This window comes from Schizosaccharomyces osmophilus, chromosome 1 (genome assembly GCF_027921745.1).
Source record: "Schizosaccharomyces osmophilus chromosome 1, complete sequence".
NCBI classification, from domain to species: domain Eukaryota; kingdom Fungi; phylum Ascomycota; class Schizosaccharomycetes; order Schizosaccharomycetales; family Schizosaccharomycetaceae; genus Schizosaccharomyces; species Schizosaccharomyces osmophilus.
The window spans coordinates 1,127,618-1,153,860 of NC_079238.1; the positions used below are offsets into that span (position 1 = coordinate 1,127,618).

Genomic DNA, 26,243 nt, shown 5'->3' on the forward strand with positions numbered 1-26,243 from the left:
TGCTGTACTTATAATAAATCAGTCTGCCCTTTCAACCCAACTCCTTCAAGCAGAAGACTCGAAACCTTGTAAACAATTAGATACAGAAAAAAGAAAGGAAACGATGTAAAAAAGGTATTTTTTAAATAATTTCCAGGAAAACTCAAAAATTGGTTTTGAAAACTCCAGGTCTACTGAAAAATACTCTGAATTGTCTCTTACAATTCTTTTTTCTTTTCCTTGTGTATTCAATTCATTTACATCCTTTGATTTTCTTAGTCCACTTCTTTGGGTCGTCTATGGTCGCGCCGCGACGTCTCTCCACATTCATAAATAAAACGTTTAGGACGAGACCCAAGTGGTGAAAAGGAATAGCAAACGTACAGAGGACTCTACGTGTCGAATTCCATTCAAAAAACTTCAAGGCAATTGCTCCAATTGCGGAAACTCTTTCTGCAGAAAACTACTTTCTTTAAAACAGGTAACAATATCACTAAAGTGGTGTAGTATGATACTGAGGGTACAAGGTTTGTTTATCTTCCAATTCACTTTTTTTGATCCACCATAGGAGCTCTCTAGAAAGCGCATCAAGGCTAAAAGGTTTTACCTTGAGAGATAAATTTTTTATTATTTGTAAAAAAAACTAGTTAAACCAGCAAGCGTCCTTGAATCTTGTCTTTTTCGCTTCCCATTCCGTTTAAGGGTATCTATGAAAGAAACACCAAACTAAAAGGCAAGACAATATTTACCAACAGAAGCTTCAAGAATGTCGGAGTGAATTACCACGACGTTTCAAGGAAACCGCCGAAATGGCCCTTTGTTTACGTCTCCTCCATAACCGAACATGATTAGGTTATCAATGACGAGGAAGTCTTCGACTGCAGATGTAATCATCCTGTAAAGAGTAAACAAACCAACCTCCTCTGCAAAATTCGTTCAACAAAAACAGAACCAGAGAAGAAGAACAAAAAAAGGAAACGCTGGAATTTAAGAATGGAGTTCTTAAGACATTCTTGAGGTTTCCCTAAGAAAAAAAGAAACTACCAGTTACGATCCTTCCATGGGTTTCTTTTTCCGCTTCATCGCTTTCATCAAATTGTTGAGATGGCAAGTTGCAGTCCATCAGGATTCCATTTCTCTGCTTCCAATGCAAAGGACATTATTGCTTTTCGACCTTGTTTTCGGGTAGGAGACATACCGATGCCAATCATTTGACCGCAGAGACGTTCCTTTATGTCAGTATGACTCTTGTTGGTATCATCAAGATGAAACGCTTCTTTGTACTTGGCTGGGCTTATATAACCACTGGATTCCTTCTTTCTTTTTTCATACATATAAACAAACCTTTTTATTATCGTCACAAAAACAACCAATCTTTTTTTTTGAGAGGAGCCAAAAAAATACAACACTCATTATCCAAGGCTTTCTTTCCCCTTTTGGAAATAAATTAAAGCAGTAAGCAACACTTATTTTCTTGCGTTTCATATTCTTCGTTTGGGTTTCCAAACATTTCTACTCTCTTTTTCTTTTCCTTATTCTTATTCTCATCTGTCTACTTCATTTCTTTTGTAAACTTTGTTTCATTCCTTCAATCTACTTTACGATCATGACGAGCAACAACATCATAAACATTGGATCCTTGGAGGTTCTATTTTCTCCAGAGATCATCGAGCAGTGCTTGAATGTCTGTCAGCTACCCACATCTTTGCTGTACGATGAAAAGGGTTTACAGCTGTTTGACAAAATCACAGAGACCGAAGAGTATTATTTATTCGACTGTGAACTGTCTATCTTGCAAAGAAATAGCGACACAATTGCTCAAGAACTCTTGTCACCTGACCTACCAAACACAGTCGTTGAGCTCGGCTGTGGTGCTATGCATAAAACAAAACATTTGCTTGATGCCTTTGAACGCAGCGGCAAGGATGTTAACTTTTATGCGTTGGACTTGAATGAGGATGAACTACGCAGAGGCCTCTCCCAACTAGAACAACATGCCTCTTACAAACATGTAAAGATAGCGGGCATTTGTGGATGCTTTGACATGTTCTTACAAAACATTGAAAAATTTCGTGGCCCCGCCAATGGCCAAATCAGTATTCTCTATTTGGGTTCTTCCATTGGTAACTTCAATCGCGACTCGGCCACTAAGTTTCTCAAATCTTTTTCTGATCGGCTTGCCATTGGTGACAAACTCCTTCTTAGCTTTGATCACCGTAATTCAGCAGAATTGGTTCAACGTGCCTACGACGACTCTAGTCACGTCACTGAGACCTTTGAGAAAAACATTCTCACCAGCGCAAACCGTGTCTTCGGTGAAGACTTGTTCAACGAAAGCGATTGGGATTATGTTAGCAAATATGACGAAGATATAGGGGTTCATCGTGCCTATTTGAGAGCAAAAAAAGATATCACCATTGCAAAAGGCCCTATGAAATTTGACTTCAAGGCTGGCCATCTTCTTTTATGTGAGGAAAGTTGGAAGAGCAATGACAATGAATGTCGTGAAATCATTCGTAATGGCAATTTTGTAGTCAATAACGTCTATACAAATGTCATCCCTAGTTACTCCGTCTATGTTGGATCCAAGTCTTCTCCAAATCTTCCTCAGGTTCCCAACGAAGCTCCAATTTCATTGGAAGAATGGTCACAAACAAGAGCTATTTGGCTTTTCGTTACCAACAAACTCCTAAATGACTCAAATATCTTTAATGTATGGATTCCTTTGAGACACCCTTTTGTTTTCTATATGGGCCATATTCCGGTCTTCAACGACATCTATCTGTCCCGCATTTTTGAAAACCCAGCTACGGCACCGAAAAGGGAATATTGGGATTGGTTCCAAAGAGGTATCGATCCCGATGTCGAAAACCCTGAACACTGCCATTGGCATTCACAAGCCCCTCCCAATTGGCCATCTCCAAACGAATTACGCTCTTACGAAGTCGCTTCTTGGCAAAATCATATTTTAAAATTGTTCGACGGAAGCCATGCCCTGTCGCCATCCCAAAAACGTATAGTTTGGTTATGTTATGAACACGTCGCCATGCATATCGAAACTACGCTGTACATATATGTACAGTCTTTCCAACACCCCAAGCAGAACAATGTTATCTGTGGCTTGCCTCCATGCAAAACTCCAAAGTTAGAGAAAGACCCTAGTTGGATCAAGTTTTCTAATGGACAAGTCCTTTTAGGCTTACCAATTCAAAATGACCGAAATACCAGTTCAAATCCTGAAAAACCCGATGAGCAAGAGTTTTTTGGATGGGATAATGAAAAACCTTCAAGAATTGAACAAGTTTCCCCTTTTCAAATAGCTAACCGACCAATTTCAAACGGTGAATACCTAGACTATTTAGAAAGTAAACCCGCTAGCGATAAACACTATCCGAAATTATGGAAACTGATTGATGGTAAGCTGTACTTAAAAACAATGTATGGACTGCTTCCTCTCGAAAATTATTCCAGTTGGCCAGTAATGGCATCTTTTGAAGAACTCAATGCCTACGCAGCATCCAAAGGATGTCGTCTACCTACCGAAGAGGAACTAAATTACTTCTACGATCATGTTCTTCAAAGGAAGTCTGAAGCATATGTGAGCACCCGAGGACTGGCTACTGGGTTTCAACAATTACATCCGGCAAAGTTGAAGGACGATGGAACACCACAGATTTTTACAGGTGCTTGGGAGTGGTCTAGTACAGTGCTTGACAAACATGAAGGCTTTGAACCGGAAGCGCTCTATCCGGATTATACCCAAGACTTCTTTGATGGAAAGCATAATGTTGTCCTTGGAGGAAGTTTTGCTACAGTCCCTAGAATTGCAAATCGAAGAAGCTTCCGTAACTTTTACCAAAGACAATATCAATACGCCTGGATTACAGCACGCCTAGCAAAAAGCATTTAAAAAAATCTGCACGGAAACGACTTACATTACTGTTAACGCATGCAAATGTTTTCATTCAAATGATAATTTAACCTTATGACTTTTCATTCCAAAAATAACGTCAAACTCTTTTCATGTACAGTAATTAAATTGCTTTTTATAGCATTTATGCAAAGATAAAATTTCCCTCTAATTTTGTTAATAACAAATTTGGTATATGTTGTAAAAATTATTAACTTGGTAAATTACCGAGAGAAGCCTGATTTTGCAAAGCCGATAACAAGATCTTCTTAATCTTCCTTCCTCTATGAAGTGCGCTTCTTCTGGCGTCAGGACTGTGATTTCTAGATGGTTGCGCTTTCAGTAATACCCTGTACTTCAAGTTCATTAATAGTTGCTTGTTAATTAGATTGCCTTCATTTTGAGACATGCGCTTTAAACTTGTAGCCAGAGCTCTTAACAAAGCAGCATTATCTGTTCGCAAGAGATACGTAACATGCTGGGATAAAGACCGAAAATCTCTCAGTCGATAATAACACCAGCAAATTAATATTTGGGGACGGAAAAAGTTATAGGAAGTATCCATTTCGATCACCTTTGTTGCATATAAAAGCGAACTCTGAAATAGATCTCTTGTAAACAACCATTCCGCAACAGCCAACATCAATGAACTTGAAGAAACAGAGGTATCAGCTTCAAAAATTTGCGTCAAACGCCTAACTGTTGAAGGCGTTGAACTGAATGAAATAGATTTCAGAAATAAGATGATGTGGTTCGTGCTTGAAGAATCACAAATTAATGGGTATTTTGACTGGATTTCATGTACCGTCTTTAACACCTTCTCAGAAGGAGCAGCGCCTAGTAAACCAGACATGAACGTATGAAACAACTCTGGAGACGGGCGATTTCCAATCTCAATTGTAACTGAGTAGAAAAAGTTTATCGCATCAGTTACTCGTTTGCAGGAAAATAACCAACCAACATACAAAGTGGCTACATTCCAATCGAATCCTGTTAGCCTTAGAGTTTCAATAGCAAGAGGTAATTTGGATTGTAAGAGGGGATAACAAAAAGCATGCTCTTGAATTTTTCGCAGAACTGGCAGAGAACAGCGGTCGGGTAAACAAAAACGAGATATGAGGCAATCAATCCAAGGCTTTAGATTTTCAGGCACGCGAACCTGATTCATAAACTGCGAGATTAACAGAATTGAATCGAAATCAAGCTGGACATTATTTTTGACAAGCTGAGATATTTTTATAAAACAAAATTGAAAATAGTTTTTGTGGTCTGGCCTTTGGAACGCCATACATAAGAAAACATTAAGAGTCATGGTAGACATATCGGTATTACAGTCCTTCATTAACGAGAGAATCCTTTCCATGTTAGAAAGGTCGAAAGTAGCTGCATAATGCCGAAGGAGGGGAATGAATAGCACCTCATTAGGGGGATGTTGGGAATTTTGTTGAATGTAACGGTGGATTATACTTTCAGCATCAGACATGCGCTGTAAGCGAACGAATGATTCTACTAAAGTTCTAAAGGTGAGCGGACGCCAAAAACAGTTGTCTTTCTGGAATAAGTCGTATGATTTATTAAAAAGAAAGTCGTTTTTTTGAGAGGAAAAAGATAGAAACATATGCTCGTAAGTTTCCACATCGGGGGTATGACCGGCAGAGCAAAGACGAGTAAAAGTCATCCAGACTACAATTGCAGGCGCTCTTGAAAAGCAAAGCCAAGACAGCCAAAGATTATAGTCAATAAGTTCTTTGGGAGAATTATCGAAGCATTCTAGGGCTGTTTTGTGACCATAATTAATACACCCGGTAGCGTAAGATAGAAACATTCGGTATAGGTGAGGAGTGAGGGTTGATTTCTTACTTGTTAAAATTCCATACACCCTTTTAATTTTCAAAGGTTGTAGCAGTTTATCATAACAAGAACATGCCAGGATACAACAAAAAATAAATCTTTCGCTTTTGAGCCAGTCATTTCTGAACTTTGGGAGAGCTTTACGAAAGTCTGAGACACAAGTTTTGTAATCTCCGTTGTCATACAATTCCTGCATCCTTTTGTTTAAGTCATCCGTTAAAGTACGCAAACTGGGCCCAAGGGGTTGAGAACCCACATTTCGAGCTGCCTCTAGCTTAATGGCTGACGGTGAAATTTTTAGCTCTAAAGGAGAGCGGGCATATGAAATTTCATTATGAGAACTTGTCAACCACCTTTGCTGATTCGGAGACACTGCGCATTTTCTGAAGACTTGGCATGGAAATCCATGAAATGGAAAGGGAGTATGGAGAGCTACATAACGAGCCCTTTTCAGCATATGCACGAAAAAAACAAAAACCTAGAAAAACACCGACTGCATAAACTTAGACAATATGTACTTCAGCAAGTAAAGATGAGATACAAACAAAAAGCCTTTCTACAATTTAGTAGAAACGACTTTTCGATCAACTGCACGAAAAAAGACGGAGCAATTTTCTGAAAATAAGAGAAGGGAGAAAATTGGATAAAAAGGAAAACCAATATAAGTAATTGGACCGTATAAAACTGCTTTTAGAGGTTATGGTTCTTGAGACGAAGTTTCAACGCGAAGTCTATACCGGAAAGCTTGCTTAATGAAAAAACGGTAGAGAATACTAAAGGATTTATGACGCTGGATGGCGATACAGTTATGTTTAATAATGAAATGGAAGGAAGTTGCGTAATAATAAATAACGATTCAGGGCGAATGGAAATAATAAAAAGTAGTAAATAGGAAATGAAACAGAAAATGATTTAAGATCGCAATTATATATGATAAATATCTTGATGTAAATGAAATAACCAAAAGACCTAGTCCTTGGCATTGTAGATTAAGTGGTTTTGGGTGTGGATGGCAGAGCAGCCATGGATTTCCAAGACGAGACGATAGAAGTGCGAAAAAAGGAAGGAGCCTGCTGAAAAGAAACTAGAAACTGAGAACAAAGAGGAGAGAGGAGCTTTTCAAAGGACGCCTCATGCTTTTCATCCAAATGGCGGATAGCAGTCGCTGCAAGGTATGCAGTGTAGTATCGTAGAAAATCTCTTTCAGCCATCGTTCTAAAAGCTTGTTGCAATGTTACCGACGTAAGGGTGAATGATTTAGGAGAATGATCAGACTGAAAAGTATTCTTCTCCAAGTATTGTAGGAACTCAGCTACTGAAAGACCACCATCTTCAACTATCTTACAAAATGAGAGAGGCTCTTTGGGTGGAGCAGATTCGGATAAAGGAGGAGAGAAGCATGCAGCTGCTGCGAAGGCATCGATGACGGGTTCTTGCATATCTAATTCTAAACCGATGCCTAGGTATGCAAGCGGAACACAACCTTCATAACAGAGACCAAAGATATATTCTGGATCAGCTTCAAAGATTTTGCGCGTCAAGTCGTATATACTGTAATTGCTATCGTACACAAGTCGATCTTCGTAAAACAACACGAATCCCTCTACAAATTCCGGGAAACCAATATGTGATTTGTAGACCAAGGTATCCAATTCGTATGTGTCCAAATTCTTGTGTGTTTGCTTTTCGAGATACGGGGAAGTGTTCTCGAAGAGATTTATGACTTCTTTATGCTCGCAACTAGAAAAAATGCATCCGTAAAGCATCAATGGAAGACAATTCATGTGTCCTTCTTCATCTAATGGACGATGTTGATGGTGGTTTGCACGAAACAAAGGAAGGATTCGTTTCCGCCTGCTATCGACGATAGGCTCGAACTTTGACTGAAATAAGCCCATATTCCACCAAAAAAGAATGAATGTATTTGTTACAAATGTATACCCACAAGTTTGAAGACGCTGAATTAATGTCGTTCGAGCTTGTCTTTTGTTAGCTCTTGGTGCGAATAATAAATATTAATGAGGCTCACTAAACGGTAAACAAAAGCGAAATTTCCTAGTGTACCAAGAGGTAGCAGTAGAAGCGTGAGAAAACCTCCAAGCTGAAATCGATGTTGGAACTTTTCAAGAAAAATCTAGAATCCACATGCTATGTGATTGTATTTGCTTGGGTGATGTTTAGAATTCTTGTCGACCTTGTTTTTGTTTCATCAAAAACGCATATTGCAAGTAAGATTTATCTAAGAGCATATGCTTACTGGGTATCTGCTAAAAGCATATTGTCTTGCACAACATTTACAAGAAAGGCGACTGTATTTTTATTTTATTTATTTAATTTTTTGACTTTAGTACCAAGAAAAGAAAGAACTTACTCAAATTTTGTAGTAGGCTTCTTTCCAATCGTCAAGCAGTAGAAGCGACTTGAATGACCAAAAAAATAACCAAATAGAACTAGTGGCTTAAAGCGTAAGCGTAAGGAAACAAATAACTTCCGTATATCTCGGGTTGTACCTTCATATAGAAACAAGAGAAACCACAAAAGCTTTCAAGTCTATAGCTACATTGAGGACGACTTTAATTTGAACGCGCCTTTCGTAAACCAGAAATGGTCGTCTCTGATGCAACCGAGTTTCACCAGCCAGCTTGGCATTACACCTTTGCGGGTGGACTCGCGTCCGTCGTATGCAGGTAAAGGAAAAAAAAGGAAAACGAGATTCCTACAGATTTTTGTTCTAGAAGTTGAAATGATGAATGGAATTTTAACCCAATACTCTTGTCTAGATTCGCGATTGCGCCGTTTGATGTTTTAAAAATACGAATGCAAGTTTCCCAATCATCGTTTCTTCAGGTACTGAATACAACTCTTCGCAATGAAGGTTATCGAGCTCTTTGGAGGGGCAATGTTTCAGCAGAGTTTTTATACTTGATTTATGGTAGCACAGAATTTGTTGTTTTTTCAAAAAGCCGGGTTTTGACAGAAAACTTACAGTTGAATAAACATGTCTTGAACTTTTTATGTGGAGCTTTGGCCGGTTCCTGTGCAACCATTGCCTCGTACCCGTTTGATACATTACGAACTCAGTTTGCAACCTCAAAAGAGAAACCACGTTTCATGCCAACTGTTAAGAATATCCTTCAAACTCGTGGAACTCAAGGATTTTTCCCAGGTCTAAAGCCAACTCTTTATCAAATTGGTCCCCATGTAGGTCTTTTCTTCATGGCTTACCGAGCTATTTATTCATCATTGTCGCCTATGGGGATAGCAGCTAGCTCTTCTATAAGCGGAGTATTGGCTGGTGTTGCTGCAAAAGCTCTGCTATTCCCAGTCGATACTATCGTAAAGATTATGCAAGTCTCTAATTTGCAACACCCATCATTTGGACAGTGTTTCAAAACCGTCTTGCACACTTCTGGAGCTGGTGGTTTTTACCGGGGCTTACCCATTAGCATTGCCAAAGTGGCTCCCGGAAGGTATGTCGAAATTTTCCAAGTTTTCTTGTTACTTTCTTACTAACTTTTTTATAGGGCAATTACCATGCTTATTTACGAAGAAACTTTACGTACCCTCAACAAGATTTCGCCCGAAACGGAAGATGCTAGTAGATAGATGCCATTTGCTTCATGTCATTGCCTTTTATTGCCTTGAAACATTCGGGTATGATAATAAGGAAAGAAATTTAATAATGAACTCATGAATTCAACTGAGCAAACAAATATTTGCCCCCAATGTTCTTACTTTCTTTAGACAAATTCCTTAACTTACAAATATTACATATTTACTTGCGAGATCTCATAATCCAAGCATTTAGATTACCATTGAAACTAGGGCAAATATTTAGTAAGTGTCAAACCCAACAAAGCAAAAGCTCTTCCAACCAAGCATAGATTCTGAGCGGAACCACCAATTTGTAATACTTTTTTTTTCATTAGACTGTACTAGACTGAATTGCTGAGTAATGGATCTCGTCTTCATCTCACACAGGTTACTCTGAATGTAAAATATTTGTGTTAGGGAAACGTAAACAAATCGAGAATGCATCAATCGAAGGCAAACGACCAAGTAAGCCAAAACAAAAATCTAGCAGTGAAATACTTCATGTTGATAATTCCAGAGCTTTCATATAAAACCAAGGAAAACCGACCTTCCTGCTACCGTTGACTTTTGGTCCGATCTCTTTTTTAACAGGTAACAGCTTTCTGGAATCCTTGACGGGTAACAACACCGGGATTTTCTTTTTCATGAGTACCTTTGTTACCTATTTTGTAGAGTCGTCCGGGGTATACGTAACAGTCACGTGTATGTGTGAAAGGTGCGAAGGATCAAACGATATAAACTCATCTTTTGCAAACAACTATTTCAAAGCATAAGGTAAGTATTAGTGAATACAGCGTTTATGAAGAATGTTGTAGATGGTATATACGAGAGGTTCCATACTAATGAAGCAATGTAGGTAAGCATTCAAAATGTCCTTCAGTTTGGCATCTACTCTTCCTGCTTGGCAAGCTCTTCAAAACCACTATGAAAATGTTGGTAAGCATTTAGTTCTTCGCGATTTGTTTGGCAAGGACTCCTCTCGTTTCGAGAAGTTCTCCCATACTTTCAAGGGATTGAAGGAACAAGACGGACCTATCTTCTTTGACTTCTCCAAGAACCTCGTCACTGAAGAGACCATTAAGTTGTTGGTTCAACTCGCTAAAGAAGCCAATGTTGAAGGTCTTCGTGATGCTCTGTTTGCTGGCGAACACATCAACTTCACCGAAGGCCGTGCCGTGTATCATCCCGCCCTTCGCAACTTGTCTGACAAGCCCATGAAGGTTAACGGCAAGGATGTTATGCCTGGCGTCCGTAACGTTTTGAATCACATGAAAGAATTCTCTGACTCTGTCCGTAGCGGTGCCTGGAAGGGTTATACTGGTAAGCCTATCAAGTCTATTGTCAACATTGGTATTGGTGGTAGTGACTTGGGTCCTGTCATGGTTACTGAAGCTTTGAAACCTTATGGTAAGCAAGATATGGAGCTTCACTTCGTCTCCAACATCGACGGCACTCACTTGGCTGAGGCTTTGAACAAGTGCGACCCCGAAACTACTCTCATTTTGGTTGCTTCTAAGACTTTCACCACTGCTGAAACCTGCACCAACGCCAAATCTGCCAAGGAGTGGTTCCTTTCTAAGGCTAAGGATACTGCCCATGTTGCTAAGCACTTCGCCGCCCTTTCCACCAATGAAAAGGAGGTTACTGCTTTTGGCATTGACTCTGCCAACATGTTTGAATTCAGCGACTGGGTAGGTGGTCGTTACTCCGTCTGGAGTGCCATTGGTTTGAGCGTTGCTCTTTACATTGGTTATGAAAATTTTGAGGCTTTCTTGGGTGGTGCTCATGCCATGGACAACTACTTCCGCAGCACTCCTTTGGAAGAGAATATCCCTGCCTTGGCTGCCTTGATTTCTATCTGGTACTCTGACTTCTTTGGTGCCCAAACTCATTTGGTTGCTCCTTACGACCAATACTTACACCGTTTCCCTGCTTACTTGCAACAATTGAGTATGGAATCTAATGGTAAGGCCATCACTCGCTCCGGTGACATGGTCAACTACACTACCGGCAAGATTGTCTGGGGTGAACCTGGTACCAACTCTCAACACTCTTTCTTCCAATTGATTCATCAAGGGACTAAACTCATTCCTGCTGATTTCTTGATTCCCATCGAATCTCACAACCCTATAGACAACAACAAGCACCATCGCATGTTGTTCTCTAACTTTGCCGCTCAAACTGAAGCTTTGATGCTCGGTAAGACTCCTGCCGAGGTTAAGGCTGAGGGTACTTCTGATGAAATTGTTCCCCACAAGACTTTCGTCGGCAACCGCCCTAGCAATTCTATCATTGCCAAGAAGATTTCTCCTGCTTCTTTGGGTGCTCTTATCTCATTCTATGAGTGGGTCACCTTCACCGAAGGTGCTATCTGGAACATTAACTCCTTTGACCAATTTGGTGTTGAACTCGGTAAGAAGCTTGCCCAGAATGTCCAGTCTCAACTCGACACTGAGGGCAAGGTCGACAACCACGATGCCAGTACCAATGGTTTGATCAACCTCTTCAAGACTGGATTCTAAATGAACTAAAGTTTACGTGTATCGAAAGTACTTTGTGAAATATCGTTTTATGTATCTCTATGATATGAATATGAAAAGTGAATGATATATGCAAAATTATATGCAATTACTGCTGATTAGATGTACATATCAACTAGGACATAACGTCTTTAAATTTTATTTTCGAAATATTGCAGTAGAAAATTTACCCGTGATAACCCAAATATAAAAAACCCAAAATTTTAAACCCAACCAATTTTTTAAGCCCAAGAATCGTCAAGATAGGAAGAAAGAGTACACTTCTCATACTCGATGGGAGGTTCAGTTTTCATCGGTCTTCGCAATTCTGCATCGCACATAGTAGCATAGTTGTGGTCTAGAAAGTCCTCTAACTCATAACGAGGTTTTGTAAACTGTTGGCTCATAATACCAGCCAAACTAGCAATGTTGGGATAATAATGATTCTGCAACGTATGCAATTCCCACAAAGATGAATCGATTGCAGATGTCAGCAAAGGATCGGGTTGCTGAATATCAAAAGGGTCATCTGATTCGCTAACATTGCGATGTAGCATTTGCATACAACTTGGGTGGCGCTGTAAGGAATTGTAAATGAAAGGAATAACGATAGCAATCGCACCAGGTGACCCGGTTAAGGCTAAACGGGCTAATTTTTTTATGAAAGAAGCAATGACAGTAGCAGGCAAATGAGTAGAGGACAAAAACAAATCTAGCAAACGAAAGAAGCGAGATCTTGTACGCAAGTAGAGTAAGTTTCTATCCAGAAGAGCGTATAATTTAGGATAAAACAAAGGATAGTCAAGATTATGCTCCATGATTAGAGTGAAAAGACCATTCAAGGCTAGTAAGGCAACGGCGTGGTGAGAATTGTATGCATCAGTCAAAAAGTCCATTAGCATTGCAGGTTTGGGAAGGAAAGGAATTACACGCTTGTGTATCACGCTCAAAACCCTTTTATAAAGGTCGATTGAGAGAGGAAGATACAATGCGGACAACCAAGCATCTTGAAAGGCGCGCTTTAAGGATGATGCATTCTCGACATTTGAAGAAAGCGCAGATGCCCATGGTAAAGATGATGAAAGCGGAGAAGGTATGAGAGAGAGTATGCGAATAATGTTTGAAGCAAGTGTAAAGATTTCATCTGAAGAAAAGCCCGACAAATCATTCTCTGTATATGCACTAGCTATTTTAGCGACGCTCTTGTAGAAATAGTATAGCAAATCTGTGTATTTGGTGAGATAGGACTCTACGAAATCTTGAACACAGAGATCCGATAAATTCGATGCTGCAGCAAGAGCAGTACAAAATCGGAAATACAATTGATTTCTCAATAGTCCATTCGGGTCCAAATAGGATTCAGCCTTGCAAAGACGTAAGGCTATCGTCAAAAACGACACCTGCAAGGCGTCCACATCAGGTTCTGAATACACCTGCATTAATTTTTCTGTGAACGAAATGAAATTATCGGAAATCCAATTTTGGACCATTGCACCAGCAGACTGATCATCCGCAGCTGGCCGTTTCAGCTCCTTCGTTTCAAAAAAATGACTAAAAACGCGACAAAGCGCTGCTGCTGCCTCATTCACTTCTTCTAATGAATGAGTTTTGTAATCCATATAATTCATTATTTCAACAACATTGTTTAAGTTTTTCTTTGACTTATAAATGTCATTTTCCAAGGTTTTTATCATTTTGGCTCCTGGAAAGTTCAACAATTATGAATAGCTTGAATGCAATTCTTTCTGAATAGAGTAGTTTTCTATACAATCTTATATGCGTTTACGACATGCAGTAAAAGCTCCCTATTGGGCTACAATACCATAGCGTGCATCGGTATTTACGGGATCATCACCTTTCCACGTCTCGAGAAGCTGATTTTAGCAAACAACTTCGGAATGGCTTCAAAATTGTTTCGTATGTAGTGTCTTTGTTCATCGTATTTCCAAATTTGACTAACTAATATTACAGTGCAAAGAACATTACCCGCTTTTCAAAGGGCTGCCTTTATGCGTACGGCCGCACCATTTAGCCGCAGCTTCTCTTTTACTCCCAGAAGCTTGAATAATGCTGAACCCCCCAAGAGAACCCCTGCTGATCAAAAGGCTGCTCAACTTATCAATGCTGCTCCTTCTACCTCTTTGTTGACCAAGTCTGGTGTTCTGACTGTTACTGCTGCTGCTCTTGCTACTGCTATCTCCAAGGGCATTTACGTTGTTAACGAAGAAACTATTGTCGTTGCTTCTTTCCTCGGTCTCTTGGGTGTCTTTGGTACCCTTGGCCGTAAGGCTTACAACGAGTGGTCTGAAAAGACAATAAACAACATTGCCAATATTTTGGAAACTTCTCGTGAAGGCCATAAAGACGCTATCCAGGAACGCATTCAACAAGTTACTGGTCTCCAGGATGTTGAAGACGTCACCAAGCTCTTGTTCACCACCTCCAAGGATACTGCTCGTATGGAAGCCGAGATTTTCGAACTTGAGCAACAAGTTGCTCTGTCCCACCAAGCCAAATCTGTCTTAGATAGCTGGGTCAACCATGAAGCTTCCATCCGTGCTGATCAACAACAGCGTTTGGTCTCTGAAGTTTTGGGCCGTGTCGACAGCAAGGTCTTGACTCAAAAGTTCCAACAAGAGGCTTTGAACGAGAGCGTTGGTGAGATTGAGAAGGTTCTGGCTACCGCTTAAAGTTTACCATTTTTGTAGACCAAGAAGCCGTTTTTAATTCGATCAAACATTTCTTTCCTTTACTCGAGTTAGCAGGCTTTCATTATAGTCGTCGAAACATTCACTTTGCTTTTGCACAGGATCTTCGAATGATAACTTTTACTTAACCCCCTTCTCTTTTCGTCTTTGGCCAGTCGCTAATAATATTTACTTTTATGAAATGATTCTTACATATCATAAATACAGCCTGTAAATCCATTTATCCTTGTTCTCAGTATTTGCTACCGTCTGCAAAATTACATGTAATAGTAATTGAATGTAGCTCTTACCATTACTATAAAAAAGCATTTGAGTGGGGAACACAAACAAAATATAAATTAATCAACCTCACGCTATAACCTAAATCTATCTAAACAATTGTTTCCATAAAGCTGCAAACAGCAAACAACAACAAAGGACAAATCAATCCCTTTTTTGGACACTCTGAGATATTATCCCATTTCTCCGTCTTTTTCTCGAGTATTAACATTACACATGCCCAACAACCTTCTTGGAACTAAAACATTGACAAAAGACGACCATTTAGTGTTTACATGGCCATATCCTGGGAATCAAAATGAAATTCTTCATTGGCAGCCGGTCCACCACTGAAACTGAATGTATTACCATTCGTCTCAGGAGCTAAGTCCTCTACGCCATCTTCATCACTAAAGTATTTCTCAATGATGTTGTATGCCTTTAAATAAATGTCGTTGTTACCAGAGGTTTGCAACTCGTAAATTTTATCCATACCGCCGGCCTCTTCAATATAGACGGCATAAAGGTTAATATTTTGAACGTCCATCGTGCGGTCCATTTCACCAACTTTAAGAATATTTTCAATGGCATCAAGAGCAACTTGAACAATTTTGTTATCCGATCCCTCTAGCATATCACACAATGGTTTAATAACACCTTGCTTAACAAGGTAACGAATTTGCTCAGGCTGACCTAGACCACCAGACGTAGCGTTAGAAATAGCCCAGCAAGCTTCTTTTTTAGTTTTGTAATCAGCATTCTTTAATAAATGTACCAATGGTTGAATCAGATTTGATTCTATCACGGCTTGGATTTGTTGAATATTACCAGCAGTGATATTACTGATAGTCCAGCATGTTTCTTTACGAATATTCTCTTTGTGATGACACAAAAGATTAGGGAAAGCATTCAAAGCACCAGACTCGATTATGATTTGGGTTTGGGCGTCAGTACCAGTGACGATGTTACCAACAGAACGGAGGGCAGGTGTTTGAATATTAGGACTGGAAGAATTCAATAAGTCGACAAGACGATGAGCGCAGCCAACGTCGATGATGGCACCAATTTTTTCATTGGGTCCGTCAGAGAGATATGAGATAGCCCAGCAGGCATCGACAACGACTTCAACATCGTCAGAATACAAAAGTTTTGCAAGAGTGGGTAATCCAACTGAGATAGTTGACCAGTTGGGGGGAGGGTTTTTACCACGACACAAGTTAGAGAGCGTCCAAGTAGCGTTACGAAGCATAGACAAATCTGCAGTGCTTGTTTCAATGATATAAATTAAAGGTTCTAAACACCCACAGCTAAGAACATAGTCACGACAGGCAGAAGAATCACCAGCAATATTACCGAGGGCCCACACGACTTGTTCACGAACATCCTTCTCGGGAGAGGAAAGTAAGTGAATGAATCGAGGAACGGCTCCAGAATTGACAACGACACGTGTTTGATCAGTGGTGCCACTTGCAATATTTGTCAGGGCCCACGCAGCCTCAAATTGAAGTAAGTTGTGTTCGCTTTCCAAAAATTGAACGAAGCGATCCACCACACCACATCGAATAACACGATCAATTGGAGGATTGGTTTCTTTAGACAAAAACTTACGGAATTTTGTGACAGCATTTAGTTGTAGCTCTATATTATTAGACATAACATCTGCAGTAAGCTTGGGGAATTCATCATCCATCTGTCCTTCCATATAGCCTCGCACAGGCTCGTTTTCCATATTTTCAGATGGGTCATTTTGAAGTACAGAATTTAAGTTTCTGCGCTTGTTTAAGCTCTCTTCACGTTTTTGTTTACGAATTTCAACCTGCTGTTCTTCTCGTTGACGACGAAGTTCATCGGCCTTGAAGACAGCCTTTCCTTTAAAACGACTTCTTCTGTCTGGCATAAGTCTTGACTCCATTTTCCCTTTTGTTGTAATACCTATTTTCTCTAGTTGTTTATAAGTTGTAGTTGCCAAAAGGAATGAATACCACCACCGAACTTCGCTGCAATAGACGCAAAATATTAAAGTATCCTAACCCTTATTTCGATGAATAGAAGGAAAGAAAAAAAATAATAAAATAAATTTTGTGTATTCATTATCCTTTATTTAGCATTTTGGTATTCTGACCTCAGCAAAATTTTTATAATGGGCATATCGTTTATAAAATTTTGTTATGAGCATATTCTTAACTTATATGCTTGTAAATAACATATGAGGTTATAAGGCTTTTTTTGAAAATAATAGAATATGCTACATATGTGCCGCTGCCTGTCGTTTCTTCCTCTACTGCTACAAAAAAAATTATTTGCTAACCATTTTTGCTTATTGCCTTAAATTTAAGGGATTAAAAGAATAAAAAAAAGTTGTCGACAACGGCAGGATTCGAACCTGCGCTCCCAGAGGGAATCCGCTGGGCTACTTGATAGCAGGCGAACGCCTTAAAACCACTCGGCCACGTTGTCTTGTTGAGGGCTACGAAACAGAATGTGTATATAAACAAAAAAATCGGTGCTGCTTAACAACAATATAGTTCTCGTGTTAACCGTACTACTTTTATGCGTTCAAAACGATTTGTTTACATTCATTTTAAGTATTTAATTTTGTATTTTTGTAGTTTTAAAGTGACTTAAAAAGGGTCGCAGCAAAACGAGTTTACACAGCTTAAAAAGTCGCAATTGCAGCTTCGGTTCAATATCAAGCCTAAATTACTAAAGTTCAATGATGAATAAATACCATTTATTGACAAGCAAACACCAAATGACCCATTATTAAAGTAGCGTTACAAAAAGTAGTAGCAGCGGCTGCTTTTCTATAAGCACCTTGTACTAGTACTCCCGAAAACCAATGTTCAAGAAAGAGCGGAAGGTTGTGGGAATAAATTCAAATAGAAGAGAAAAGAAAAAGGATCTTCAGGTGTTAACCTTTAAACCCACGTTTGAAATAACCTTCATCCATTTCCTTTTTCACATGTTTGTAAAGATCCATCGTCGCCTGAGCATCTTGAACAGAAGAATGCTGACCGGATTGAATGTCTCTGCCGAGCACCTGCTCAGCGAGTTTTTTGAGAGAAGGTGTTTTTCCCTTTGCTAATTTTCGAAATCCAGAAAATCGACTTGTATCTCGAATTAGTCTACGTGGATGTGATAAGAGTAAGACCTTTAAATCATTTTGTATCGCATGTCCCACGAGAACGCGATTTTCTAAAACATCGGCTACCTCTTTCTGAACTTTTTCAAATGGAGGAGCATCTCGCATGTGAAATGATTTGACACCACTTACCCAAGTTCGCCAATCCGTCACACGTTCTTTTGGTCGAACATAGGTATCATAAACAACCCGTCCGTGATAGTTGACGATACTAATGCGCGCCAGCACAGACATGTCATCAGCAACTCCAACCATCTCACAGTCCATTGCAATATACTTTCCAAGAGTTTCCAAATTTGTCTTTCGTGTCAGGTTTCCAGCATCCACACCATATGCGTCAAAAACTTGTGATTCAGGAAGATCGTGCTCTCGAGCAAAGTCTTTCAACTCTTTTGTACGCGTATCGTTGATCTGTAGTCCATCTCGAGAAGCACCTTCTTTTCCATTCGGAACAACTTTCTTATGTCTTGGTTTCTCGTTTTTTCCGGTTTTCTTTTCAATTCGTCCACTTTTTGTGCTATCCAATTTCTACAAAACGGCCGTTTGTTAGTAACAGTGCACAGCTAGAGTCTTTAAAGATCGTTACGCTTTTCTATTGTACGATCAACCCTAAAAAGCGTCCTCCTTACTTACTTTTTTTAATTTTTCCCAATTGGAAGACATTTCTATTGTTTGATGAAAACTCTTTATCCAGGCATATAAACTCGTTCAAGAACACTCGATTACCGATGTTGGACGTGTCGGTGAACCCAATACCCCACTGCGTTCGATTATGATATATACATTGAGTGAAGGAGGAGTCTGGAAAGCAGAACTGATACTATTTGAAACATATTAGAAAGGATTGAAACTTTTGATATATCTTAATAAAAAAAAATCATTCCTAAACGCGCCAGCAATCGCATCTCTCTAGTTTGGTACCGATGTTCGGTTATTACAAGTATTAGTCGCTTAAACAGAGTTTTATATTTAACCATTATTAGTGTTTGTCAACCAAGGAAGGGTGTCCGAGTGGTTATGGAGCTAGTTTAAGGCACTAGTGCGAAAGCTCGTGGGTTCGAGTCCCACCCCTTTCATTATGTTTTTGTTTATTTTAGTCCCTATTGATATAGGGACCACAACATTTCCGTCTTCATTTTATCCATTAGAAGTATTGAACTGAATTTTACCACTATATTCGAAAATCTATTTCATTGCTTTTTTTTTCATGTATATAAATGATTATTACTGAATCCATTGCTCTCCATGGTGATCGTATAGTACTAACAACATTTTCAGGTAACACGAGTGAATGTAACCCCCAGAGGTGCTTGGGTTTTTCAAAGTTCATATGAGAGGATACCTGCTTCTCTTAGACGTTGCGCAAGAAAATGATGTCTTGTTGTACACAGCTTCAGGATACGATTGATGAGGTAGGGAATATTACTTTCAAAGGAATTCTACTTACATGATTAGGTGACAACTCAATTTTACTCATCGATTCATTATTTGAGTTCACAGCATGATTTCGTTCCGTTACCTGGACAGGAGAAAGCATCAGATACAAAATGTATGTTCCTTTAAATAAAAGACTTAGATTACTTGGGCATTCTTACTGACAAGTGCTAGTGAATCCAATTTCTGAAGATGACTTAAAGTGTACGAGATAAATTGTGTAGAGCAAGCAGCGAGTCATTGGACTCTAAGCAGGACTAACAATGTTTTACAGTTGTTCAAAAAGATATGGCTAAAGACTTGGTTACAAAGTTTCAGCAGATAGATGCTCTTATTCAGCAGTTGCCCGGTATTTCAACAGCTCCCAGACATCAAATGGAAAAGATAAAGTCATTCCAAAAATTAATCGAAGAGAGAAAGAAGGAAAGGGAACAGTGTGAAGCTGAAAACGAACGACTGAAAGCCTCCTTGGCTCAAAGGATAGAAACCTTTGGACAAGTCACTTGCGAATTATTTCAATCGCTATAAATCGAATCATCCACTTTTTCAGACGCTTGCTCTTTTTCTATGGTAAATCTTCGGTTTTATTTATTTCTTCCTTTTTGTTTCCATTGCAACATTAAAGAATTCTCCACCATAGACAAGTCGATGCATGTTCCTTGCTCAAGTGTGAAGTCAGTTTTTAAGAAAATTACCAAAGAGATCCAACTTATGAGCATACGATGGAAGATGTAGTTACCAAGGATTCCTTAATTTGTAAAAATAGAAATTACTTTGTTTATTATTTAAAAACATCTAGCGAAGAGTGTTATTCATTTTACCGAGTGGAAACGAACTCGTAATCCATATGAGCGGATCCAAGGCAGGTACGAATCCAACTATCCATTCACCAACAAATTCAGTAAGAATGGCTCCCTTCTCATTGAAACCATTTATCCCCCCTCAAGTTGCTAATCCTACAGTAAGTAATAGAACCAAAAAAATCTGCTTGTAGAAGCTCTCTTCTAACTTCACAGGCTTTAAATGCATTCCCCAGTTCTGCTCGAATGGGCCGTATTGTGGACTTTTACACTCGTTTGCCCAAAGGCACTGCTCCCAAAAAGTCTAGTAATGGCTTTTTCAATTGGTACTACGCCAAATACCTTGGCAAAAACGCCAGTGGTGCTCCCTTACTTCATTTGGTAGGTGCCATTTTTATCTTTTCTTATGCTTCTGAGTACTTCTACCATATTCGTCATCACGAACATTAAGAAAGCTCACTTACTTTATTCGATTGGACTTGGAAGTTGCTTTCCCTCTTTTCTGTCCTTGTCTGTCGTAGTGGTAGACTACGATGAATGGATAATGAATATATTCCGTCCACCAGTGAATGTTTGAAATTTTTATTTCTCGTACTTGTAAATTTCAAAAATTTGTTGCGAGTTCTCTTCGTGTAAAATTCGCACTCTTAACTTACAGATGGAAGTATTCTCATGACAGGGTCCAGACAAAAGAATTTCCTACAAGACAGCTTCTGTATCATGCTTACTCGATAAACATCAATATTCTGTTAATTCTGTTATATCGGAAAACTATGTGTAATATAGCTTGAAAAGCACTAAGTTGAAAGTCAAAAGTACGCATCCATTTGAAACAAGGCCCTCTTCATTTATATTGAGACCTTCCAATAATTTTCAACTTTCTTCTTTCTCAACGAACTCGTAATAGCTTCGTTCAAAAGCTTCAATCAGTTTCACAGCAATCGTATTTGTAATTTCCGAATCAGGTATTCGTATATACAGCTACCGTTGTATATTCATTCAGGCATTGTCATGTGACTCAAAGATTTGTTTTCTTTTATTATCTCATTTAATGTTTGTTATAGTTGTAACTGTTCATACACATAAGAAGAAAACTCATTTTATTAATAACATAGAATTATTATTATATATTACAGTAATATACACCACCAAATTTGCTTACCCTGCACTCTCAAGAACAGAGTCCTCGCGTTGTATTCTTTTGCCAATCTCTGCTACTACAAATACTTACACACCATAAAAGGTGAACGGAGAGAAACATCTCTATAAGTAGGTCATGGAGAAATTACATGAAAATGAAGTAAAAAACCTTGCACAAGAAACAAAAACGTCCTCTACGGATCATATAAGCTCGATATTTAAGCGACCGAAAATTAAATCTTCTTCCTTGAACAAAGCATATTTGGGAAAGACATCCACACCAGCTTGTTCTAATGCTGTCAACGGGGTTTCTGGAGGTCCTCCTAAGAATGCTCAAGCACCCGGTCGCATAGATGGATCCATCTCACCTTCTACGAATGCAGGATCAAATAACTCGACCCCTAAAAGTGCTTCTGCTTCTTTAGCAGCGGCGGTTCCTGAGGTTATTGATGATTCGGCACGATTGAATACTGTAGATCATGCTTCACCAACTACAGGCGTCAAACATGCATCTAGTGTCGGCCATACTGCTGCCCATAATAAGGTCCGCCTGTCTATCAAACTAAGCACTAGTGGAAATGTAAGCGGGGCAGGCACCCCGAAGGCTGTTACTAGCAACACCAATCCTTGGGCAGTCCGTTCCGCCGAACGCTTATCATCAAATACTACTACGAATAGAACAGCATCTCCTGAGAGTATAGATACTCAAATAGAAAACAAAAAGGGAGCTACTTCTTTATATGCGTCTGCTGCTGCGGCCGCCGCCCGCCATTCGACTTCAGCTGCTCTAGCTTCGTATGCTGGGACAATTTATGATTCTAGTGGCAATGTTATTAAGGGACTTGAGAATCCAAGCTCATTGTCCGCTTCTTCTAATCAATCTCAAGATGGTTTGTCTAACGTCGATGCAAAAAGTGTGCAAGCTCTCGCTGTTTCCGCCTCCTCTTCCTCCAGTCGTCTTCACCAAACCGAGAAAAACCAAGACACTCAAAGTAAGGAAAATACCACTACACAGAATAAAAATGACACTGCCTCTGGTTGTGAAGAAGTATCACCAACTCGTCTTCCTTCTCCAACAAGCGTCCGTCGTGCTTCTCACTTCTCTGAGGGAAAATGGGATGAAATTGACGATGAGGATGATGATGATTGGGGAAGTACAATCGAGTTCGAAGATGGAACTACGGTCGTTATTGACGCCAAAACTAGAAAATATGAGCCTTTAAAAACCCCTGAACATGAAAAACCGGAACCGGAACCTTCCTCCTCACACTCCCAATCCGCGTCTCATACATTTTCTTCAACTTACACTAGTTCCGATATTAATGCCTCGGAAACGCCGAAACCTGATTTGGTTGATAATGCACCTACCAATTCCGAACTTCTTTCCGATGAAATCCCTATAGCTTCTTCTGGCCCAACTGAACAAGCAAGTGGAGAAATTAGAGGAAGATCTATTGAAAAGTTAGATTACAGCAAGTCAACACTCGAGAAGGAGCCCGATGCTCCACAAGACACTGTTGCCTCTTTTGAAAGCGAGGAAGCTACCAAGGTTGTGGAACAGCCTACTTCTGATTTAGATCAAAGCGCTTCTTCTCCTTCAATAGCCGTAAACACTCTTCGAGAAGAACAACAGCGTGTAATGTCAGAAGCCCGTCAAAAAGCCGTTGAGCGTAGGCGTCAAGAAGACGAGCAACTCGCGCAATCAAGAGAACGAGCTCGGAAAAAAGCAGAAGAGATCAGACTAGTGACTGAGTCAAGAGAACCTGGTAGTCCTTTGGACACATCCAACGTCAACGATGTTAAGGACGATCAAGTTTCACCAACTCTACTCAACGTTCAGCAAAAGCAAGACGATGTAGATTTTTCTTCTTGGAGAGACAATGATCAGCCTATTCCTCCTGTTCAACCTATTATGAATTTGGAGAAGTCAGGAAATCTTCGTTCTTCAGTTGGTAGCGATGAGAACGCAACTCGTCACAGCAAATCTAGAAGCATAGATGAAGTTATTCTCAGTATTAAGGATGTTATTTTTGATAACAATCTTTATAAACAGCGTACCTTTCAAAGCGGTACTTCTCAATTGCCTGTTCGTCCTCATCAGGAACAGCTGAGTAGCTCCCGATACTCGTCGGCTGTAACCTCTCCTTATTCCGACAAGATGAAATCTTCTTTCGATTCGAATAACGTTTTACACAACAGGCCTCACGGTACCGCCAAAATTTCTCGTCCCCGAGGAGACGTGATACTGAACATTCGTTTTCCTTATTCGAACCCAACGCGTAAATTGTCTACTAGGTCATTAAGATTAGAGGAGTTGAAACCATTGGAAGAAAAAGTTCCAGTGTTTCGATCATCCTCAAAACAACCACTTCGTATTCATCCTAGTCAACCTTTTCGAGTTACTGTAAGCTTACCTGGAGAAAAAGCTGTACAAGTACTCAGACGCTCTTTTCGTAATACTATGAATCCCAATCATTATGATCCTCATCGCCGGGAGCGAATAGATACGGGCTTTTGGCGATCGGCAGCTTGAATCGGTTTGCTGCAGTATATATGGTTATGTGTATCTATCTACGACTGTAATGTTTTTTGTTTTGTTTCAATTTTTCGTCTAATTCTTATTTATAAATCAACCGAAAAATTGTGCAGAAAAGAACACGACAAACTACCTTCGGTTCTATTGCTATCTACGTTCTGACTTTTGCATAATAAATATTCGCTTTGTTAATACGAACTGATCTAGTGTCCCAATTTTAAATCTGAGTATCTATTTAGGTAGATATCTGTACATATTATAATCGCTTGTTTTCAGTGACAGGAAAGGATTAGTAAATGACTCTTCATCGCTTAATATGAGTAATGAATTAGCCTCATAACATTGAAACTAGGAAGATATGAATTAGGGAAGAAATGAATGAAATGAAAATTTAGTATCCTGAAACCTTAGTTGTTCACTGAGCGATCCAAGCACATAGGCTTCTTCTAGAATTGTTTCATGTTCGGCTTGTGCAGATGTAAGGTTGACATAAAAACAAGAAAGCTTATAGTGCTGAAATGGTTCAACTTTCACGGCCCTTGTGATAATCTATAAATCCTTTCCTTATATCTCTCAAAAACTGATAAAAGTCTCTTGACTGATTTAGTTTCTTGACCAAATCATCCAAGATAAGAAGTGGAGGACGACAGTGAGTTACTAAAGGCATAGTTAGTACATAACTGGTAGTTAAATTTATACCTTCGTAATCTATATGGCTTAGGTTAATTTGAAAGGAGAATGGCTTGTCCCAATTTTTCTCGTCTATGTTAGTAAATACAAAGCGAATTACTTCTTCATGAACACCTTCCATTCGCAATCCTAGATAATCTTGCCAGAATTGAAGCTCTGGCATGTTTAATTGCTCTTGTTTTCTCTTCAATGAATCCAATTCTTCTTTTGTGTGCCGTTTTGTAGTAAGCACAACTCGACAACGCTCTATTTCATCAAGAATGGTCTGTTTACGCTTTTGCATAGCTTCTGCCTTTCCCTGAATTGTTTGTATTTCTTGTTCAGTAGCCTCTCTTTCAACCCGTTCTTTCTCAAGCAATTCATTAAAGCTTTGTTCGCGAGCTCGTAAATGGTCTAACGTTTTTTCACTGTTCTTTTGGTTTTCTAGGGCATTGTTAGAGTTTTATAAAAGAAGAAATATGTAAAGTTACCATAAACGGTCGAAAGTTCCTTAAGATACTCATTCTTATTATTTAAAAGCTGTTTACGCTCATCTTGCAGGAATCGATCAAAAATGCTATTAAAATTGGATATTTTTAATTTCAAATCATTATAATTCAGCTCTAAATCAGGAAAATTGGATAAAGTCATAAGAATTTCTATCTTTTATGAAGTGAAAATCACCGGTCTCTGTTCAGGGAATATGGAGACAAAAAGGAATATACAACCCAGCAAAAAAAAAAAAGAAAAAATAAGATGGAAAAGCAACTGACTAAGGGTTGCAATTCTATGTCTATCATATACAAATATTGTTAATTAGATTACCATTTTACAGTTTGTCATAGTAGAAGTTGGTCTTTGTAAAAGTACCACGATGCAAATAATTAAAACAAAATATATAAATATTTAAATTTTGAAAACTGAAACATTATAGACGCAATGTTGATCTAAAGAGGGGAGTCTCGGTACACTTGACTTGCATTCATGAAAAGAAAAATCATTGTGGATACAAAATAAGCTAAAAATTAACAATGGGAGTAAGTATTCGCCCATACTTGGTCGAATCCGTTTATAGAAACGGTCGTAAAGAGCAGGGTTTCTTAAACATTGGAATAAACGATATACTGAGCTAACGAACATAGCTCTTTTACCAGCAAGTTCATGCCAAGCTTGTTAATTTACAAGCTTTTTTGTTCTGACCAAAACCATTTTCAAAACGAAGCTTAAAAATTCAAAACTTGTGTTGAAAGCATAAGCAAACCAACAATGTTTAGAAGTCTTGGGATTTCCATTCCTGGCGAAGACCCTTATAGCAAGAAGGACACATATGATGGGCCAGTTTGAAAGAACTACAAACGGGGCATCGGTTCAAATTTGTTTTGTCTTTTAGAGCCTTACCAGCGAGAAAGCGGCTTCTCTTCTTCGAGTACGAGGTTTTCTTTTTTGGAACGGCAAGCAAAATAGAGTTCCACAGATCTTGTAATCCAAAGTATGGGATTTGTAAGCGAATCGAATAAGATGTTAGACCAAGGATCCCAGCTTGAAGGAACCTTGAAGGAATTTTCATAGAATTGCTGACAATTGCCGACATGGTGCTAGTTTTCCGACTATATCAAACCGCAGTGTTTTTACAGTGAGATAATTTCCAAATGAAAGACGTCTGTATTGCTTTATTGGGTATTTTTCTTTCTTTAAAGGGCCAG

The 26,243-nt window shown here is 39.1% G+C and overlaps 15 protein-coding genes and 2 non-coding genes across 17 annotated transcripts; 8 read left to right on the forward strand and 9 right to left on the reverse strand.

Annotated features, from left to right (window-relative positions):
* Positions 1 to 1,070: 1,070 nt before the first annotated feature.
* SOMG_00522 (uncharacterized protein) lies at positions 1,071 to 1,313 on the reverse strand (the record flags this gene model as incomplete). Its single annotated transcript, XM_056179316.1, has 2 exons — positions 1,071 to 1,153; positions 1,178 to 1,313. The coding sequence occupies 2 exons, from the start codon at positions 1,311 to 1,313 to the stop codon at positions 1,071 to 1,073; spliced, it is 219 nt and encodes a 72-aa protein (XP_056037077.1).
* A 272-nt stretch (positions 1,314 to 1,585) lies between these two features.
* On the forward strand, positions 1,586 to 3,889 carry egt1 (ergothioneine biosynthesis protein Egt1; the record flags this gene model as incomplete). Its single annotated transcript, XM_056179317.1, has 1 exon — positions 1,586 to 3,889. One exon carries the CDS (start codon positions 1,586 to 1,588, stop codon positions 3,887 to 3,889), a length of 2,304 nt encoding a protein of 767 aa, XP_056037078.1.
* A 211-nt stretch (positions 3,890 to 4,100) lies between these two features.
* On the reverse strand, positions 4,101 to 6,197 carry ppr1 (mitochondrial PPR repeat protein Ppr1; the record flags this gene model as incomplete). The annotated part of the gene is made up of 1 exon (XM_056179318.1): positions 4,101 to 6,197. The coding sequence occupies one exon, from the start codon at positions 6,195 to 6,197 to the stop codon at positions 4,101 to 4,103; it is 2,097 nt and encodes a 698-aa protein (XP_056035486.1).
* A 532-nt stretch (positions 6,198 to 6,729) lies between these two features.
* SOMG_00525 (conserved fungal protein, implicated in vesicle trafficking or lipid metabolism) lies at positions 6,730 to 7,638 on the reverse strand (the record flags this gene model as incomplete). Its single annotated transcript, XM_056179319.1, has 1 exon — positions 6,730 to 7,638. The coding sequence occupies one exon, from the start codon at positions 7,636 to 7,638 to the stop codon at positions 6,730 to 6,732; it is 909 nt and encodes a 302-aa protein (XP_056037092.1).
* A 706-nt stretch (positions 7,639 to 8,344) lies between these two features.
* On the forward strand, positions 8,345 to 9,346 carry SOMG_00526 (mitochondrial carrier, thiamine pyrophosphate; the record flags this gene model as incomplete). The annotated part of the gene is made up of 3 exons (XM_056179320.1): positions 8,345 to 8,427; positions 8,521 to 9,210; positions 9,265 to 9,346. 3 exons carry the CDS (start codon positions 8,345 to 8,347, stop codon positions 9,344 to 9,346), a joined length of 855 nt encoding a protein of 284 aa, XP_056037084.1.
* Positions 9,347 to 10,203: 857 nt separating this feature from the next.
* pgi1 (glucose-6-phosphate isomerase) lies at positions 10,204 to 11,856 on the forward strand (the record flags this gene model as incomplete). The annotated part of the gene is made up of 1 exon (XM_056179321.1): positions 10,204 to 11,856. The coding sequence occupies one exon, from the start codon at positions 10,204 to 10,206 to the stop codon at positions 11,854 to 11,856; it is 1,653 nt and encodes a 550-aa protein (XP_056037090.1).
* Positions 11,857 to 12,095: 239 nt separating this feature from the next.
* On the reverse strand, positions 12,096 to 13,481 carry noc4 (CBF/Mak21 family Noc4; the record flags this gene model as incomplete). The annotated part of the gene is made up of 1 exon (XM_056179322.1): positions 12,096 to 13,481. One exon carries the CDS (start codon positions 13,479 to 13,481, stop codon positions 12,096 to 12,098), a length of 1,386 nt encoding a protein of 461 aa, XP_056035490.1.
* A 270-nt stretch (positions 13,482 to 13,751) lies between these two features.
* atp4 (F1-FO ATP synthase subunit) lies at positions 13,752 to 14,543 on the forward strand (the record flags this gene model as incomplete). Its single annotated transcript, XM_056179323.1, has 2 exons — positions 13,752 to 13,770; positions 13,825 to 14,543. The coding sequence occupies 2 exons, from the start codon at positions 13,752 to 13,754 to the stop codon at positions 14,541 to 14,543; spliced, it is 738 nt and encodes a 245-aa protein (XP_056035491.1).
* Positions 14,544 to 15,111: 568 nt separating this feature from the next.
* On the reverse strand, positions 15,112 to 16,731 carry imp1 (importin alpha family nuclear import signal receptor adaptor Imp1; the record flags this gene model as incomplete). The annotated part of the gene is made up of 1 exon (XM_056179324.1): positions 15,112 to 16,731. The coding sequence occupies one exon, from the start codon at positions 16,729 to 16,731 to the stop codon at positions 15,112 to 15,114; it is 1,620 nt and encodes a 539-aa protein (XP_056035620.1).
* A 450-nt stretch (positions 16,732 to 17,181) lies between these two features.
* SOMG_20017 lies at positions 17,182 to 17,276 on the reverse strand. Its single transcript is given in 2 exon segments — positions 17,182 to 17,226; positions 17,238 to 17,276. It is a non-coding gene; the product is annotated as a tRNA-Ser (tRNA).
* A 454-nt stretch (positions 17,277 to 17,730) lies between these two features.
* rex4 (exoribonuclease Rex4) lies at positions 17,731 to 18,624 on the reverse strand (the record flags this gene model as incomplete). Its single annotated transcript, XM_056179325.1, has 2 exons — positions 17,731 to 18,489; positions 18,595 to 18,624. The coding sequence occupies 2 exons, from the start codon at positions 18,622 to 18,624 to the stop codon at positions 17,731 to 17,733; spliced, it is 789 nt and encodes a 262-aa protein (XP_056035619.1).
* A 334-nt stretch (positions 18,625 to 18,958) lies between these two features.
* SOMG_20018 lies at positions 18,959 to 19,037 on the forward strand. The gene has a single exon. It is a non-coding gene; the product is annotated as a tRNA-Leu (tRNA).
* A 294-nt stretch (positions 19,038 to 19,331) lies between these two features.
* srb7 (mediator complex subunit Med21) lies at positions 19,332 to 19,923 on the forward strand (the record flags this gene model as incomplete). Its single annotated transcript, XM_056179326.1, has 4 exons — positions 19,332 to 19,373; positions 19,417 to 19,510; positions 19,570 to 19,599; positions 19,670 to 19,923. The coding sequence occupies 4 exons, from the start codon at positions 19,332 to 19,334 to the stop codon at positions 19,921 to 19,923; spliced, it is 420 nt and encodes a 139-aa protein (XP_056035622.1).
* A 319-nt stretch (positions 19,924 to 20,242) lies between these two features.
* On the forward strand, positions 20,243 to 20,645 carry atp17 (F1-FO ATP synthase subunit F; the record flags this gene model as incomplete). The annotated part of the gene is made up of 2 exons (XM_056179327.1): positions 20,243 to 20,356; positions 20,412 to 20,645. The coding sequence occupies 2 exons, from the start codon at positions 20,243 to 20,245 to the stop codon at positions 20,643 to 20,645; spliced, it is 348 nt and encodes a 115-aa protein (XP_056035621.1).
* Positions 20,646 to 21,471: 826 nt separating this feature from the next.
* Positions 21,472 to 23,868, forward strand: SOMG_00534 (Schizosaccharomyces specific phosphoprotein; the record flags this gene model as incomplete). Its single annotated transcript, XM_056179328.1, has 1 exon — positions 21,472 to 23,868. The coding sequence occupies one exon, from the start codon at positions 21,472 to 21,474 to the stop codon at positions 23,866 to 23,868; it is 2,397 nt and encodes a 798-aa protein (XP_056035624.1).
* Positions 23,869 to 24,394: 526 nt separating this feature from the next.
* On the reverse strand, positions 24,395 to 25,191 carry spc25 (Ndc80 complex subunit Spc25; the record flags this gene model as incomplete). The annotated part of the gene is made up of 3 exons (XM_056179329.1): positions 24,395 to 24,528; positions 24,571 to 24,984; positions 25,032 to 25,191. The coding sequence occupies 3 exons, from the start codon at positions 25,189 to 25,191 to the stop codon at positions 24,395 to 24,397; spliced, it is 708 nt and encodes a 235-aa protein (XP_056035623.1).
* Positions 25,192 to 25,810: 619 nt separating this feature from the next.
* On the reverse strand, positions 25,811 to 26,131 carry mrpl32 (mitochondrial ribosomal protein subunit L32; the record flags this gene model as incomplete). Its single annotated transcript, XM_056179330.1, has 1 exon — positions 25,811 to 26,131. The coding sequence occupies one exon, from the start codon at positions 26,129 to 26,131 to the stop codon at positions 25,811 to 25,813; it is 321 nt and encodes a 106-aa protein (XP_056035538.1).
* Positions 26,132 to 26,243: the final 112 nt, after the last annotated feature.